The following is an 18,159-nucleotide window of genomic DNA, read 5'->3' as shown; positions in this document are numbered from 1 at the left end:
AGGGTCCCATGCAGGCATGCACCGAGCCTTGGGAGGTGCCTGGCCTCTACAAGACCCATCTCAGAGCACCATCTCCATCCCCCTTGCTGTCTAGGACAAGGCAGGCCCTTACACTACCTGCTGCCTCAGGTACTAGGGACACATGAACAGCTCTTTTTTTTTTTTTTTTTGCTGGATAGCTGGGATCCAGAGACCCCAGTGTGTAAGGCTGCCATATAAAAATTCCTCAGCAGGCCTAAGGTTCTTTCCCATGCACATCATTACTAAATACTATTTAGTTGATTTTCACATCCATTTCACATAAATAATTGGAAGAATTAAAACTGGTGCCATCCTGTCTTCATTAATGCTGTTGTCTGACTCTACATTGGAGACTTTCATCTGTCCTTGATTTACTGCCTGGTAGAAACAATTTTCCTGTGGACATTTGTGTTCATTTGATGTCAATTATGACCTTTAAGCATTAAGAAAAATCCCTCAGCAACAGCCACTATTCACAAAAAGAGCATGACAGACCATGGTGTCAGTTTTCAAATAACACGCCTCCTCAAGAGAGGAAAGAATTCCAACTGAATCATGGCTGCAGGTTTATTACAGTCACCTTACTAGGAAATATCAACTTAGAATCAATAACAAACAAACAAACAAACAAAATCTCCTTTAGTGTGGAAATGACACACCCTGGCACAAGTAGAAGCATTGAACTCAGCAGTACCATTCGGTGGCATCAATTGTTGTGCACTCATGGCTCTTCCAGTACATCCCAAGACAGGGGAACACTACTGAAATAAAATTCACTGTTTTCAGAGTCCCCAGTGGGAGGGGCAAAGAAAGCAAGAAAAGCAAGTATCAAATGCAAAGATGCAAGCAGGTGGTCTTCATATTTCAGCAACTAGGTTAACTCTGCCAACTCATGGAGCCCAGCATGCTGACAAATACCTGAAGATAATACCTGCGTCCCAGTGCACCGGCTGTCAGATGGAGCAGTGCAGAGGAGACTCAAAGGCTGCTCCTGGAGAGCTGTTCTGGGGCAGCCCTGCCACACTGCCCCAGGGCTGAGCTCTGCAGGCGGCCTCAGCCCAGGGACAACCTTCCTTTGCAAAACAGTTGATACAGCACAGGTCTGAAACACCAGAGGGGCAGAGCAGCCTGGCGGGCAGTACATTTGGATGTTTTCACAGCTCCTGACACACAGGTCCCCAGGGCTGATGGATCATGGGCGGTCACCAGCGGACATCCTGCCTCTGCTCAGACCCTAAATTCTGCAGCAGGGTTTCCAGAAACACAGGATCAACTCGTGTTGCCATAAGGGACATGGACAAACCTGAACCAAACAGTATTGACCCATGCTGGAGACAAAACGCACGCTCCAATGTCCTTTGTTGCCTCTGCATTGTGCCAGCTGTTCAGGTGCCCCTCTCACCTCTCCCCAGCCTTTCTGCTGCAGCCCATCACCTCCCGGTCTCTGTGAGGTGTGAATATCTCAGCAAGGTGAGATATTCAGAAAGAGTGGTGCTCTTTTTCAGTAGTGTAGCTGTGCTGGCTTTAGAAAGTACATCAACACTAGAAACAAATGGACTTGCCAATATCAATATGTTCTTCAATATTTTGTTCCTGCCTCTCCAGCACCCTGACTCGTTTTTCAGTTTCAGAGAACCCAGCTACAAAACACAGCAGCAGCTGATGCTTTGGCCTATTTGCTTCGTGTGGCAGGGAGCAGCAGCATCACTCACCCTCTCCTTTGTGCGTGGCATGCTAATGCTGCAACTGCAAAGCTCCTGCTGCTCTCTGCTGCCAGTACCCCTCTCCATCCACTAGCATCATAAATAATCACAGCAGCTTCTGCTGTCTGAATCATAATTTGTATCTTTTCTAATTGTATTATATGTAGCTGGCCCACCAGACCCATCTGAGAAAGCATACAAATAATTCATCTATATTCTTCCACTCTCCCCATATGTACTTCCAGACAAATCAGATTAATACTGGCTTTGCCTACTTCTAAACTAATCTCCATCCAGTATATCTAAGTATCTTATTTAGCTGCATTTTCAGCTGCCATCTGAAATTGATGCTTTGCTTGGCATATTCAATCCCTTCCCATATTCTAAATTCTTGATTAAATTCAATTCAGAGACCAAGGATGAACTATAGGCATTCAGTCAGGTTGACTTTAAGGGCTAAGACTTTGGGTCAAAAACGATCATCAGTTTCATCTTACAAAAAAGAATACTTCACTCATTATTGCAAGCAAAAATATCTAAAATGCTCTTAATGGCACATTGTATCATTAAAGCACAGCAATTTTGTGAGTTTTGCATGCCAGTGTCAAATGAGGTGATTTAATGTGGTATCACTTAAAACTGACTGACACCTGCAGCCAGGAACTGCACTGGACAGTACACTCCTACCTGCCAGGCTGGAGCACCAAACCACACACACACAGCATCAACTGTGCCACGGCCCCAAAACCATCCAGCTCCAGAGAGCTGCCACTGCTGGAAATGCCTCTTGGTCCCTGGGCTGCAGCTGCAGGTCACCCCATCCTCTTGCCTTCTTCCACGGCTGCGCTGCAGCCACACCAACCCATTGATCTGGGACAGAGCCACTGTGCCCCCAGCCCTCACCGAGATCTGTGCAAACCTCTGCTGGTAGAAACCAGCCCCACCAGTTACCAACCCACTCCCTGCCCCAAGTGCCCCTCTCCACCAGCACAGCGAGGGCAATGGCCACTCCTGGGGGCTCTCAGCCGGCTCTCGCCCACGCAGCCCCCCAGCAGCCCGCATTCCTCCCCGCATGCGACACACGTCGACCCTCCACCTCCTCTCCCTGCACACTTACTCTTGGCCTCAAGCATCACATTTGCTTCCTGAGCCCACTGTATTCATGTCTTAATAAATTAATGGGCCCCTGCTGCACAGTTTAACAGGGAAATTACTTCTAACACCACCAATAATTCAAACTTGCCTTTGCATTCATTTTTCTTCCAGCTTCCAGAGCAGAGTGGTATGCACTGTGTGCAGCACGCAGCTGTCAAATCTAACACTTCTTCCTGCTCATGTGTTGTCTGCAGAGATTTTGATTTCTGCACGTTCTCTTGAAATTACCCTATGAATATTTTCTGCAAAAGCAATTTATTGTTCATAAACTACTTCAAATAATCAAAGAGAACAGAAAATCCTCATTTAAAACATGACCTGTTTCATCAGGGCATGTTCACACAATATTTTCTGTTGCACAGAAACAGCTGGTGAGATAGCTCTTGCATCACATTTCTTGCCTGACTGCTGACATCTTGGTTACTGAACTTGCATATTCCTCAACATTAAATTAAAAAGGAAACATCTTTTATCAGGGACCTGTTCTGGAAAGCAAACACAAGACTACTCAGCCTGAACCTATACAAAGGCAACTCAAAGAATGGTGCCAAATTATTCTCATACATGGGGCTACCTTGGGATTTTCATACCTGCCCTGGGAGGAGAAGGGGGACATCTTGGTGCCTGGTGAAGCCTCCACCTAAAGAGCTCCCTTCAAAACCATCCTTACCACCTACCTCCTCTTATGCAAGATGTCCGTAACACAGCCGAGCATTATAGGTGCAGACATGGTAAGGATTTTCTCCCACATTTGGAATTTGGAGAATAATTTTATTAGTGACCCACAAAACAGCAATAACCTAGCCCAGGCCTCTCTAAGCCAGATTTAGTTCCCCAGTTTCTGCAGCAGTGGCTGCAGTGGCTAACACACCCAGCACGCAGGTCTTCCAGCTCTCCGTTCCCACATCAGGCGCTCGCCTGCTCCTCACGCACAGGTTGCTCCCCGGCAGAGCCACAGTCAGCTGCGCATGAATATGAGACAAAATCAAAATCCCCCCTTAAATAACCGTTCCTTCAGTGCTGTTCCTGCCCATCACATCCACTTCTCACGCGTCCCAGGAGATTCAAAGTAAGTATTTCTGGAGTGAACCCTGCTGCCTGAAATCATTAAATCATCCTCTGTTCCCAAGTGCACGTTCACAGTGCACAGATGTTTTTGTATCTCACAATCACCTTGCCTCTGCTAAGCACTGCACTTCACAAGAAGTAAATCTCAGATTTATTGAACTCATACATCATCTGCTGCTGCTGCAGTGTGAGCTGGGACTGACACACCCAGTCCCACAGCAAGAAGGAGGAGGGGAAAAGAGAGCGCTCCTGCAACTTCATCACCTTTTCGTTTAACGGCCCTTCCTGAGTTAGCCCGTGTGAGGCTGCTGTCTAGTGCAATAGGACTGGGATGGAGGCCAAGGAGGCTACGACCCAATGTTTTAGTCTGAACCGACAGACGGAAGAGATGGATTATTATACAGGAAAGCTCTTGCCGTGCATGTAATTATCTGATAACGAGCTATTTTGGGAGATGAATCTCAGAAGGAGGAACACACAAAGCTCTCACCTTTTTTGCACTGGGAAGCTGCATTATTGCTTTAAAAGTGGGGAATAAAATCCATGAAGAACAACACAGAAAAAGAAGTGTAGAAGCATGGTGCTTTAACTCATGGTGAGCTCAGGAGAAGGAGGGGGAAGGGGTCAGTCCTGCTGGTCAAGCCAGCATGTAAAATTTGGTAAAAAATATCCCTGCTGATTTAAGATTAATAAGGTCCGTGAATGGCTGGACAAATTCAGACTCCTTTCCTGTGCCTCATGTCTGGATTCGTTTATGTATACAAGAAGCAAAATACAGATGAAACCTCTGTGTCTTCTCTTTTCCCTCGTGGGTCACGGTGCTGAACACAGACAGAGGTCACACTGCAGCCTCATTGCAGGGAAGGGGCCATCAGGGCTCTGAGATACTTGTCCCATCTTTTCTCAGGAAATCTGCAGGAACTTAACACCTTTGACCAAACACTCCACCACACTTGACCAAAGGTGCAGTTTAGCAGGTGCCAGACACAGAAGCGTGTGGACAATGTACTCCTGAGTGTTGGTGGAAGCGATGCCCTCAGGAGAGGACAGCAGGTCGAGGCTCAGCCCTCCTCACACTTGTTGATTCCCCTGTGTTCACTGGCAGGAAAGGATTTGTCGGACACTGGTGCTGCAGGACAGCCCAAACACAGCACTGGATGTTCTGAGAGCATCAGCACATTTCAAAGGGGCTTCAGAAATCCATAACCTAACCTACACTTGGGGAAGGGAAAAAATCATTACTTATCTTACAGATGAGAGAATGACACAGAGAAAATAAATATAACGATTAAAGACTCAGTGGCAGAGTGGGAACAAGTACCCAGGTAAATTCATTCCTGTACTCCCTCTAGCAGACATCTTTGCATGCCAGTCTGCTGAGAGCTTCTCTGATTTCTCTTGCCAAACACACTGTAAACAACTGTGAATACCTATAAACCCTTCCCTACCATCACTTCTGCAGAAGTAATTGCTATAGATCATATCTGCCCATTCAGGTGGGAAATGAGGCAAATCATACTGACATGGAGCAATGAGAAGGTTGTACAACTGGAGGAAGCCAGGCATGTCATGAAACCCTTCCTGGCAGGCCAGGCAGTCCCTCATACGTTGTTGCCATCAATGCTGGATATGATCTTTCCCATGTCCTCTCTTTCAAGGCTGAATTTTTATTACACTGGTGGCCACTAGCATCCTTTCCCAGTGACTTTGAAAGGTGCACAAAAGAAGGCGAAATGGACTTTTGCCACCAGCCCCTCTTCACACAGGAGGGAGTACAGGGCTGCTCCAGCCGCGGGGCTGCAAGTGCCAGTGCCTGGAGTGGCCCCAGCTGCTCGGGGCTCTCTGGGGCACGCAAAGTTTTATTCCTGTATTTCAGCACAGAGAGCCACAGCCTGAGACTGGTACGGGACACGATCTGAATGCTAAATATAGTATGAAAAGTATGTGCCTGCATGCTATGGGATTTCTGTCCAGCCACCATCTTCTGGTTCAGCAAATGCATATAGACCAAGTGCTGTGTGGTACCTCTTGCAACTTCAGCACAGAAAGTAAGTCCTTCTCTCCTTTTCTGAAGCAACTTTGACCTTCTGAGAGAAATGCCTTATGAAGACTGCTTCTTTCACAACTGGTGGCATTAGGTTAACAATTTCTGTCCTCCCTAATTGTAAATTCTGAAGGTCAAGTGCTGTTTTTCATATAAACACAACCCATGATGAAATAAAGAAGGTAACCCAGGAGGGCAAAACGTGACCATGCACCATGATCTGAGCTTTAGGCCTTGCATGAAACACAAGACACTCCTTCTCTGAACCTTATTGAAGGCTAAATACACACTCATAATCTAACGAAGAGATAAACAAAGGATTTAGGACTGGATCTGAACATATATGGCAAGTTTTTCTTAAATGGTATTTAAGGCGTCTGAGTTACAACCTTTGCATTAATACAGTTCCTGTTTAAGCAGGACCTTATCACAAGCAACTCACCCACCCTGAGTCTCACTGGTTGCCTTCTGTGTTAAAACACTTTAAAAACATGGGTCAAAGTTGTTTCATAGCTTTACTCTCTTAGTAATGTGCAACATGAACATAATAGTGTTACTAAGAAGTCAAAAATAACTTAACACAATAGCTATTTAAGATTCTCCAATGGTCAAACTTTCAGCAATTACTTTTTGTTAAGTTCAGAAAATTAGTATATTTGTTAATCAAATTAATTTAAAAAGTAGCTTTTCAAAATAAAAGCAATGCTTTAAATAAATATAGTCTTTTTTATAACCATAAAACACTTAGTTCTGTTTAGGTAACACAAATACTACACTTGAGTACAGCACTTAAATGATTGAAATGAGCGTTGTGAGCGTACATGAGCTGGACACTGGGAAGGACAGGGATGCAATGCTTTGGGACATTTTCTGTCTCCCTTCTACAGCATCACAAAAAGGCATCCAATCCTCAGCGCTACCCTAAACACTTGACATGTGCCAGGACATTTGTAACTGCTGCACATAATTGCTGGTACCCTGTTTTTTCCCCAAGCTATTTCTCTAACACTACATCCATAGCAGTTCTGCAGCCTTGTTTCAAATTTCTAGCACAGCATGATTCTTAACCAGAAACAAAAGGCCAGATCCTGCCCGTTTTATCCCACTGACTTCAACAGGATCACTAAGTAGAAGGCAAGCAAGATCTGACCTCTCACACCTCTTCCAGTAAAGCTCACAGTTTATGAAATTTATAAAATCTTCCTTCCAATACTTGCACCATCGGGCGTTTCAGAAGGACCTGAAGCTCACCTTCAGAGTTCACAATCACCGAAGAATATTCACAGCTCCTTGTAACTACAGGGCTGACTAGCTGTGTTCATCACTACACGAGTTAAATGCCTATCAGCAAAGACTGTAGCTGTCCTGCAGATCTACAAGGTAGCAATGATTCACTAGAATGAAATAAATCAGCTAGTTCTTACATTAATGTCTGTTATATGGATGTAGCCCAAAGAGCAGTTTGCTAAAATTCAGTGAAATGTACACCTGAAATCTAATCATAATCTATCCAAAAATTCTGACCATTTAATATATCCTTTGCTTGAATTGTTCATTAAAAATCATGTTTAGGACCTGCAGCAAACCTGTTTTTGCCCTGACAGTCGTTAGTGACATTTGTCAATGCACTTTGTTTGTTTAAACAACTTAACAGTAATATAACCTGTAAGTTAAATGATAAAAGCTGGAGAGTAAAATAAAGCACAAAACTGATACAAGTACTCTCTATTTGTTTTGATCTTCAGAATGAACAGGCCTATTCAAAGATGAGAAATGAATAAATTAGCAAATGGCTAATGTAACACATGAAAGGGCGTCTACAAGATTTGCATGTGCGCACACATGCGCACTTGCATACAGACAGCTTGGCTTCATTAGAAATCTCACTACCAGAGTTTAACTTAGATAAATTAACTGCATTAAAATACTGACATTGTGAGGATTTTAATACTATCAACACCCTGTAGAGGGCATTCCTGTGTGAATTTTTAAATGCTTTAAAAAAATAGTTTAGAGTTATTGAAATCTGTGACAAATGCGACAGTTCTGCCTCTGATCACAGCCTCCCATTCTCATCTCCTGTATCCTTCTCCTGTATCGCCTCCAGGCACCGTTTTGACTTTGCATCTGCATGTCCGCTTCCAGTTTTGCTCAGTCCGCAGGACAGACAGGCCAGCTGGATCTGCTTCATGTTCTCCAGGGCTTCATTCTTGGCGTTCTTCAGGAGGTCACCTTGGCCCTGAGGATGCACACACAGACAGGCAGAGAGAGTCAGGGATCACACACATTGCTTGGGACCAAAAGCAAGAATACCACTCTCATGTGTCTGCTGAATTGTTCAGTACCATGGAATGTGACCCAGGTCCTGTTTCAAATCCCCTCTGCCCCCCTGAATGCCACCCTTAGTGGAAGGGACTGAAGTCCCTTGTGCAGCTCGGCTCACCAGGGAAGGCAGCAGCCAGCACACTGGGAAGGGTGAGTGTGATGGGTACCAAACTTCCCCCTTTCCAGAACACCCCTTGGGAGGCAATTTGGACTGCTGTAAGGAGCCCGTCACCTCCCAAGAGCCTGTCCCTGCAGGGAAATGGACTCTCTTCTTCCACGGTCAATAGCAAGGTCCTGCCAAAGACAGGGCAGCACATGGTACCCTCTCCTTGTGCCACTTCTCCATCCTCATAAGAACACCCCTCACGTCAGATCGCAAATGGCAATGACTGCAGGTACCCAGCTGGGGTCCCTTACAGGCCATGAGACTCCAGTTACCCACCCCTCCTTGCACCTGGACTTGCTATCCAGCCTTTAGCAGAAGCAGGCCAAACTGCGTGGTTATAAGAAGCAGGACAGCCTGTAACACCACAGTGAATCCATCCAGACCACTCTTAAGACCTTCATTCAGGCACTTTGGAATGGAAGACTAGATGAGTAAAAGCCTAATTTTATATCTGCTCAAAGCATGCAAGGGTGAAGTGACTAACAGACTGTCAATCCGATTCATAACTACCAGGAAAAACATGTTACATGAGATTTATATTAAAGAGTTTGTGTTCAAAAATGCCAAAATGAATATTTATGCAATATTGATATCTCAAGTGCCATAATACCAGATTCTGGTGCTAGAGGATACAAATAAATAAAAACCAGGAGATGCATCTGGTAATTAAAATTCAGTATCACTAAGAACTTGAGCTGCTCTTCTCCTAATGTCACCCGAAGTACAGCCTAAAATACACCACTCTGTGCAGCTGTTTGTGAGCATATTCAGAAGGAATAACCATGCTGACTGAAATGTCACATTCACATCCCTGCAACCTAACCTGACCTCCTGCAAGCACAGACGCGTTGTGAGGTCTCACAGGAGACAACAGATGTTATGGCAAGAGCTGGGGCACACTGGAAGGGCGACTGACCAACTCTCCTTCAGTTTTCAAAATAAACCAGATGTGTTGGAGAGGAGACAACACAACACCTTCCAGCAGTGGGAACACCTCAGCTCTCCTTTCCCCAGCGATGAGAGGAAGGGGTTTATCTGACACTGATGACATTTCCCTTTTTGCCAGTGCCTGGCACCAGGCTTGCACCGCCTGAGTCTCTGTTAACAATGTTCACAAGCAAGAAACAATGGTGGCTTGCAAGTCCCCCAGCACTGGTAAACACCACGTGGTAAACAACATCAGCCAGAGATGGCATCCTGCACCCGAGGAGGTGATTGCCTCATCTCCTGGTGACATGACTTTGTCCCTGCTGAACAACACAAATCACTACCCAGATGCTAGGAATCCAACTTAATGCTAGAATAATGAAGAGAGCAGGGACTGAGCAAGCAGCTCCGTGCTGTTTGGTATGGAGCACTTTTTAAGAGATTTGTATCTCAGCAGCATGACAGTTATGGGAATACACAGATGAACAGCTTGGAACCCAGCAAGCAGGCATGGCTTGAAAAAACAAGACAATAAAATTTATACAACACATACTTCACATAGCTGCGATCTTGCCTTTAGGACAAAGGTTGGGCTTATGTTTAAAGGTGGTAGGCAGGGATTCAAGAGCCCCCTACCTGCCTCCAGTGCCTGGCACGGCCCACTGTTTCTGTCTGCAGATGAATGGGGATGCAAGCCAATACTGTAGTGAGAGGGACAACATGCCACAGCGTAGCCAGAGAGCTCCCACAGCAGCATCACTAATGATACCATGTCAAACACGGTGGTAGATTCTTCATTACACAGATGCAATTTAAAGTACTTTGGTTTTAGAATGAAATAGATCCAGCTGCAGCAGGGCTGGTTGCTAGTTCTTTCGTGTCACACATACGGGACTGCTGACACTGAAGGTTGCACCAATGAGCTGCCAATTAATGTGACGACGTTTTGCAGCCTTAAATTCTCTGAGTAAAAAACTGTCACTACATATTCATGTACAGGAACAGAAAAATCTCCTGAGCACAAAAAGCAACACAAAATAGACAACCCTACAGCACCATGAACAACTACACCCAAAACCTGAGAGAGCCAGTGCAAAGGAGAGGTGAAATGATGCTGCTGACAATGATGAGGGAGGCCCAACACATGGAAGCATCTCGTGTCCCCTTAGTTGGGGTGTCTAGGGAAAGACTTCTCAGAGCTTATTCTCTGCTGCAGCATGGCTAATGCTTCCCTGGGCAGTGGGAGCAGTCACATATGCTGTGCATAGAAGAGGACGATTTCCTGTCATATAGCAGCAGAAGATGAATACAGCTCCATAAGCTGATACAAAAAGAGCTTCAGCTGAGCCTACATTGCCTTCTTATGTTCTGTTCCTTCACAGGGAGAGGGAAGTCTTTCTCAGGGTGGCCCATGAGCTGTATCTTTGCTTAGGGACTCTCATTTGAGACACCCATTTAAGGGAAGCTGTTTAGGATCTGATAAACCCAGTTGGAGGACAACAGCCTGAGCCCATCCTGCCAGAACTCATTTCTGAAGTCACCAGAAGCCAAGAGACTTCACAGCCAGTGTGACAGTGATGAGCCATCAGCTCTCCCTTATGCATATTCTGATTTCACATTTAAGTAACCAGGCAATTCAGATTACAGGTTTCATTCGAGGCAATGCATGACATGTCTTCTGGTTCCAAGAAGAGAAAAACTCCTCCTGAGCGTACTTCCAATGTTTTGAAGATATTCTTATTTTGCAGTGATCTAAAAACAGAAATGGACTTATCAAAACAGTGCAATTCCATTCATGTGCAGACCAATTGATTTATGTCTTAGTTTCCTTGTGCTTTTTATTTTTAAACAGTTGGTTTGTTTGAGCAAGCTGAAAGAGCAAAAATGATTTTGAATCATCTATCACAAGAAAATTAATGACAAACCAACCCCCTCTGACAGAGCTATCATAATTCTAGAGACAGCATAAAAAAAAAAATCTGTGGGCATGCTCTGTTTGAAAAGCCATCTGTTTGCTTTGAAAAACTGGCTGTGAACATAATCCACTTAACAAAAGTGTTAGCAAAATTGTATCAACACCTTAACGAACTAAACACTGGATAGAAACTGGGGTAAACTTTGAAAATAAGATTGCATTGAAACAACCTTCATAAAACACTCATTGTGATAATCTCTGTGCACAGAACAATCCTCTTTGCTCTTACAAACAAAGCATCTCTCTTCCATACAGAGATCACAGCGGTCCATTTTGACATCTATCAATCTATCTTCCTTCTGCTATTGACATCACCAGCCTTCCTAAAAATAAATACTTGTGAGAAAGGTTGAACTTAGTATTTGGCAAGACACTAAATTAAGCCAAAATAGCTTAATAAAGCGTTGCAATTGAAAATCTGATCAAGAGGCCCATTTTTATTTAGAGTTAGGGAACGTTAAATGTAAGGCTCCCTACACCCAACTACAACTAGCTGTGAAACCTCAGCACAAATTAACATTATTGTACAAATAGCAAAGCTTGTCAAGCAAGTGTAAGATTACAAACCTGTCTCTTGACAGGTTAACACTATTTAGGAACCAGGAATAATCTGTCGTAGCTTTAAATATTGCTCAGTTAGATAGATGTTGGTGATGGCTACAGATTGGATGAATTTTTTATGCTTTGTTCTTTTTTCCAGACTCAGAAGTTTTTATGAGTCAAGACTACAGCTCATTAAATCCATCTACAAGCCAGACTCTGAGATCTTGGGGAAATGAAAGGTGGTGGTGGTTTAGGTAAGCAAGTGAAACACTATTTTGTGTTTGATTCCACAACACTTTTTTTTTTTTATATAATGCATGTATATTTCTACACAGATATAATAACTCCGGTAAAGGTATGTACATAAATTACTATTTCTGTTTTAATGCTTTCCAGGAAACACATTTACATCATGATGCACTGTTGGTTTGGGGCTCCTACCCTTACAGGGGCCCAGGCGGTGGCAAAGGCAGGACAGGGACCCCCAGGCTGCGGCTGCCCGCACAGGCATCAGGGGGCTGCAGGAGGACCCTGACAGCCACAGCTTGGCCCACTCTGACACTGACAGCACTAAAAGGCTGGCTGATACAAACGATATTCTTTGCCACCAGCCACACAGAAAAGCCTGTTTTGGGCAAAAGGGCCTTTCCAACATCCAAAACCAGCTGTGTTTTCAGGCAGGCTGAAACACTGGCCGCAAAGGCCATTTTGTAATCTGCTTCTTATTAAATCAGACGTCACATATCTCCCGGCAGACACATTCCCTGATAGCATATTATGGGAGCTTTCCTTTTCATTCCACAGGGACTGAGTACGCAAACAATAAATAACAGAGATCTCAGTTCCTCCCCTGCTGTCCGTGCTGCATCACACTCATGATATTAATGCTATTTAAAAAAAAACAAACAAACAAACAAAAAACAACTTTTTTTCTCAAAGAAGGAAACCTTTGCATTATTATTTAATCACAGAGTAAAATCCCCACCCCAGGCTGCTTGGCTGAAGAAGCCAGACACAGCCAAATAAAACAACTGTAAGCACTGTGTCACTCCACATTTCAGATGTGGTACAGGTAAAATAACAGGACTGATAATCAGTACTGAGGGACTGGGAAAGCAGAAATGCTGAAGTGGTTGGGATATTCATACACCCTGTGTGAAGGCTGCATTTACTGCGAGGGACACATTTTCAAAGTGTCACAGTGAGACTAATTGTGTTTAATATTAATAAGGAAGCATGCAATTAAATGATCATACATGGCTTTGAAAGTGTAATCCTGAAGAGGAAACCATTAATGAAATGATTAGTCTGCTATGTTAAACTTATTACAAAGAGCAGATATTTTTCCAAGCCTTCCTCAAAGTCAAACATGGGAATAACTGATATGAATTTGATTATGATACGTCCAGGTTTCAGAAGAGAATGATCCAAAAATATACGGAGTATTTCTATATCAATGCAGACTTTAAAAAGAAGAAGAAAAAAAAACAACTTTTCATTATTACTGTATTTCTTTTGTCAGGACGTTTACTTTACTCTCTGTGATAAAGATCATAATGTCCATGTTAGCATGAAAAATGACTCTACACAAAGATTACCCACAAAGCATATAATCACACACAATCTCAAAAATAAGGACTTGTGAAAATAAGTTACCTCACGGGAAAAGCAGGGACCAAATGTTACTTGCCATTTTTTTAAGCTCTGGCATAGGAGAAATTCACCTGCTGTCAGAAAATGAATTAGAAAGGAAGGAAGGCCACAAATATAAAAGCTGACATTTAAATGGCACTTTTGTATCATTTAAGGGCAGGATTTTGGAGAGTAGCTTCCCACATACCAAATTCTGATCCAAACACAACAGCTACATGGCTTAAACCAGAGATTTGCCACTGAGCAAAACAGGAGAGCCAAATGAATCCTCACTGAGGCCAGTCACCCCAGTTTCTCAGTACTCATGAGTAATCACAGACGTCAAACAGGGCGCCTCACTTTGGTATTGGTGTGTTACTTGGAGACCTCCTCTGCCACTTCCCAAAGCAGGGTCTTGCAAAACTTTGCAAGAAGGAAATGCAGCTGCGTATCAATTATATCACACAGAGAACAGATCTGAGGTGCATGAAAATGAAAATATCCACCCAGGGAAAGGCTGTTACCATTACGTGAAGCATTAAATCTCTTTAATGAGAGCTGGAAAGGGAAACTATTTTTGAATAGCTTTTTTTTTTTTTTGCGCAGTTTTGTTTGACACAAAGTGAGATTATAAAGATGAGGGGAACATGAGTTTTTAGATGAGTATCAAAGTTGAATCAAAGGTTGTGCCAAGCAATGAGGGCTGATCTGCTCAGCACAACATAGCCTGCAGCTCAGACAGCAAAGGAAGAGGAAGATACAGAAGGAAGAGGAAGAGCTGACAAAACTGTCTCCTGCAGTCAGAGCCATTCAGATTCTTTTAATTACACAAGCAACAGCTGCACCCCCTGACCTGCGACTGTTCCCTAGCTGCTGTCTTCAGGGCAGCACAACCTACCTGCCTCCTGAACAGGCTCTGCTGGGACACCAGCAGAAGGAAGGTCTGCCTGAGGTGAAAGGCAGATTTACATGCTGGGGTGAGAATCAGAACAGCCACAGCAGAGACACCTCCTCCCTCCCCAGGAGGAGCCACCATCCCGTTTGATGACTGTTTATGGGCACATTTCCTCATAGGACAGAGGTGAGGCTTAAGACGCCAAAACAACCTCCATACACTTCATGAACCAGCCACATGAATGCTGACTCCAGGCTTTCCTGCCTCTCTCTCATTACACAGGGGGCTGAGAAGGCTTGGAGAATAAAAAGAAACTCAAGGTTTTTTACTACTAGTTTACTACAAAACTGCCAGCCTACCACTTGTATATTTCCAAATTGCACAACACAGTGAAATGGAGACTTTGAGGGAAGCCTGGGAGGTGGAAATGGGAAAAACTCTGCTGTGATGTAAGGAGAATCTCAAATACAGCCACGCAACCAGCAAAAGCACAAATACTAAGGAAAAACTTCCGATTCTGGCTGTCAGCCTTCCCAGTGCAAGGATATCACTGCCTTGTGCAGCTGCAGCAACTTAGGGAAGACTGTCTGTGTTTGTAATTCTCTTACATGATCTGCCTAATGAAATAACTGAGAAGGACCTATGTGGCCAGCTTGCTCTCTGAAGCACAGTCAAGTGCCCAAACACTGCTGGCTCTAGACCAAAGCCTGAGAAGGAATTAACGTCTAGCACTTTCTTGACCTACTAAGTGGCAAAAGCACTCACGCTGTAGTGTTCCCTATTGATCTTTAAACAGACCTTTCTACTGAAATCTATGGCCTCTAGCAAATCACTGGCACTGTACAGATACTAACCTATTGTTTCACGCAGGCATTCTATGTATAAAAAAAGCAGTGTTTTTTTTTTTTTTAATGCCTCTTGGTTCTCTCTCATCTGGGTGTTTCTATTAAATTACCTTATATGAGGCTGTCAAAAGCCATAAATGTGAACATTGACTGTCTGTAACTGTGCTGCAGCAAGAATTTGCTTTCAGAAATAACGGCATTAATTTCACGTTAGCAATACGCCAAGCAGTTCAGCTGTCTGTATGTCTCCCAGGCACTGCATCTCACAGACAGTTTGCATGCACAGACACAAACATACGGATTCTGGCTCTCAACCCCTCCATGCTCAGAGCCTGTCTTTTTTCTGGTGCTAAGTTTGAAATTGGAGGGGAGCCCAGGAGTGCACAATCAATAGCAAGAAAACCCCATACCACTGAAGAAACAGGGGCGCTATTTATTTTTAATACACAGCCATGAGGTGGAAGTCTAAGCTGTACGTCCAGGCATTTTTTGGTCCTCCTTTGGTCATAAAACCCAGTTCCACACATTTACCAGCACCAGCTCGTAATTCTAGTAAAGTCTGAAGAGTCCTAGCAAAAACAAAACAAGGGGGAGGAAAAACGAGGCACTGAGGGCAGACTTTTCTTGCATTTCATTTTTCTAATAAAAGGACCAGCTGTGGGAAAAGATATGTTTTGCAGCTCACAGAACACCTGTGCAAAGCAAGCCCTGAGCAAAACACTCGGCTGGAAATAGCTGGCACTCCCCCACCTCCCTGCTCCCCGATGTCGTCCACACTGACGCACAGCCACGCCGGTTGCCAACGGCACAGCTAACACTGAAATCACCTTCTTCACAAGTGGTGGCAACAAAATGTCCATTAAGTTCATCAGAAACTGGGAAGGCTTTACTAGCCTTCTCAGATCTGGTTCTATGTTGACTGAAGAGGCAACTGTGCTATTTTTGGCTTTCAGGTGTTTTTTTCTTGCTTGCTTTTTGGGGTTTTGGAGGGGGGTTGTTACAGGAGATGTAGCACAAATATTCCCTGCTCTCCTCAGACCACTGCTTAGAGCAATAGCTAAAAAAAAAAAAAAAATACCTGCAGCTGTGCTTACTGCTAACTGAAATAATCTAATTAAGATGAAATGAAATTAGCTCAGAGCACTGAATCTCTGGACAGGTAACAGAGCATACTCACACAGCGCTTCTTCCTACATACTGCTCCTTATGCTCTTCTGGTCTCAGATTAATTGCTTGGCATAAGGAACTATACGGTTTGCAGATCCTCTGTCTCTCTGAAGGTGGCTGGCAAACATCACCAGCTGATTAGGGTGCAGGAATTTGGAGAACCCACCACAGCTCCCCGTTTCTACACAGGGGACGTGTAAACCTCTCCTCCCTTTGGCTGCAGTGCTGGGCAGTCAGCTTGCAACCTGCCCATGAGCGGCACAAACAAATAAAGGACTTCATGCTGTAGCAGAAAGCTTTAAGCTGAGACAAAAAAATGCTACATCACATGAAAGATGGGGGGGGGGGGTAATTCAAACAAACACAAAAACTAACAGTTAGGATGAAACATTTTTTTAAAAGCTACCTTACAGTGATCTGATCCACCTCATGTCTGCCAGCTCAAATGTCATTCCCCTGAAGATAACAGCAGGTTTGCCAGTGAGACTGGCCAGTGACTTTGGTAAAAACAGAACTGGGCCATTTTCTCTGCTCACATTCCCCCAGCCAGAGGTCAGAAAGGCTGCTGTCTGCCAGCAACTGTGGGACCTGTGTGCTAACACAGCTTGTTTACCTTGGGAGAATCCCAGCTTCTCCCTCCCAGTGCAGATGTGAAACCAACTACGAACAAGAGCACATAAGGTTATTTTTGTAAGAAACACACTGACCCAGGAGGCCACGAGCTACTGGAACAAAGTGACTGAGGGAATAAAAAAATTAGGAAGGGTCAGAAACAAGCATGACTGGATGTGAGAACTTTCCATGAAACACAGAAATGGAAACACAAAGCAAATCAAGTGAACCAAGCACAAAAAAAAAAATGGTACGAGATGGGTATTGTAGTATTGACTTACACACTCATTCCCCTAAAACTTCAGTGAGGGAAACAATTTCCAAACCGCTATGATGCCATGCCACTGAAAATAAGAGACTTCTCAGCAAAATCAAACTTAATTCATAGAATATCCCAAGTTGGAAGGGATCCATAAGGATCATTGAGTCCAACTTGTGGACTCAAGGACAATTTGTAAGCCCAATACAGTAATACTTCCCAATTTACTGGTGAGGGCTGGAGAGGACGTCACACTGGGGGAATTTAGATTCCCCAACTTCAGATCACCGAGTCGCCCACTGAAGCTCTCCTGCTGATGCTGCCAGGAGCCTCCAGACTCAGCTCATTTATCTCTGACAAGTACATCTCGTTCAGACAGCTCATCTGAATTTTGTTCAGCAAAGCAAAGCATATGATTAGATTATGGACCTCAGTTGAGTCCTATGCTTTATTTATCACAGGTTACTAAACAAGACTGTGAGGTCTCTGTCTAAAAAATAAAGATAACACGGACATCAAGGGGGTGTTGAGGGCACCTAGCTTTGGGAATGGTCTTTGGCGACCTCCTTGTGTTACCCATAGAGATGGCCTGGAGCAGTCAAAATTAAAACAATGTGCAGATGCTTGGAGCAGGGGATCTCTACCCAACTGCCTAGTCACAGCTTTAGGAAAGAAATTGCAAAACTTAAATAATCTTTTTCTCCTCCATTTAAATAACTCCATGGAGCACTAAAAATCCTTATTGAACCACCTCTTGCAAGGCGAGTCAGTAGAGCTCTTCTGGATTCACACCAGTGTGACTTCTAGGAGATGGTTCCCATG

The 18,159-nt window shown here is 44.1% G+C and overlaps 2 protein-coding genes across 13 annotated transcripts in view; one reads left to right on the top strand and one right to left on the bottom strand.

Moving 5' to 3' along the window:
- Nucleotides 1-18,159, top strand: part of LOC310902101 (uncharacterized protein) — a 176,498-nt gene that overhangs the window by 148,590 nt on the left and 9,749 nt on the right. For 2 of the 3 annotated variants that reach the window (XR_014586484.1, XM_083843083.1), the window contains one exon: nt 12,085-12,181. Coding sequence is in view for 2 of the 3 variants with exons in the window: in XM_083843083.1 (XP_083699209.1) it covers nt 12,085-12,163 (79 nt within the window). In the remaining variant the exon portion in view is untranslated. Of the gene's footprint in view, nt 1-12,084; nt 14,320-18,159 lie in introns of those variants that run through there. The other variant, XM_083843084.1, reaches the window with a different exon arrangement.
- Nucleotides 575-18,159, bottom strand: part of PLCL1 (phospholipase C like 1 (inactive)) — a 205,138-nt gene continuing 187,553 nt past the window's right edge. For all 10 annotated transcript variants that reach the window (XM_083843011.1, XM_083843013.1, XM_083843019.1 and 7 more), the window contains one exon: nt 575-8,230. In XM_083843011.1, the coding sequence (XP_083699137.1) occupies nt 8,048-8,230 (183 nt within the window). In that variant the 3' untranslated portion in view covers nt 575-8,047. The remainder of the gene's footprint in view (nt 8,231-18,159) is intronic.

This window comes from Anser anser, assembly GCF_964211835.1.
Source record: "Anser anser genome assembly, chromosome: 6".
Lineage (NCBI taxonomy): Eukaryota > Metazoa > Chordata > Aves > Anseriformes > Anatidae > Anser > Anser anser.
The sequence above is the reverse complement of the archived record's forward strand: the minus strand, read 5'-3'. Positions and strand labels throughout refer to the sequence as shown.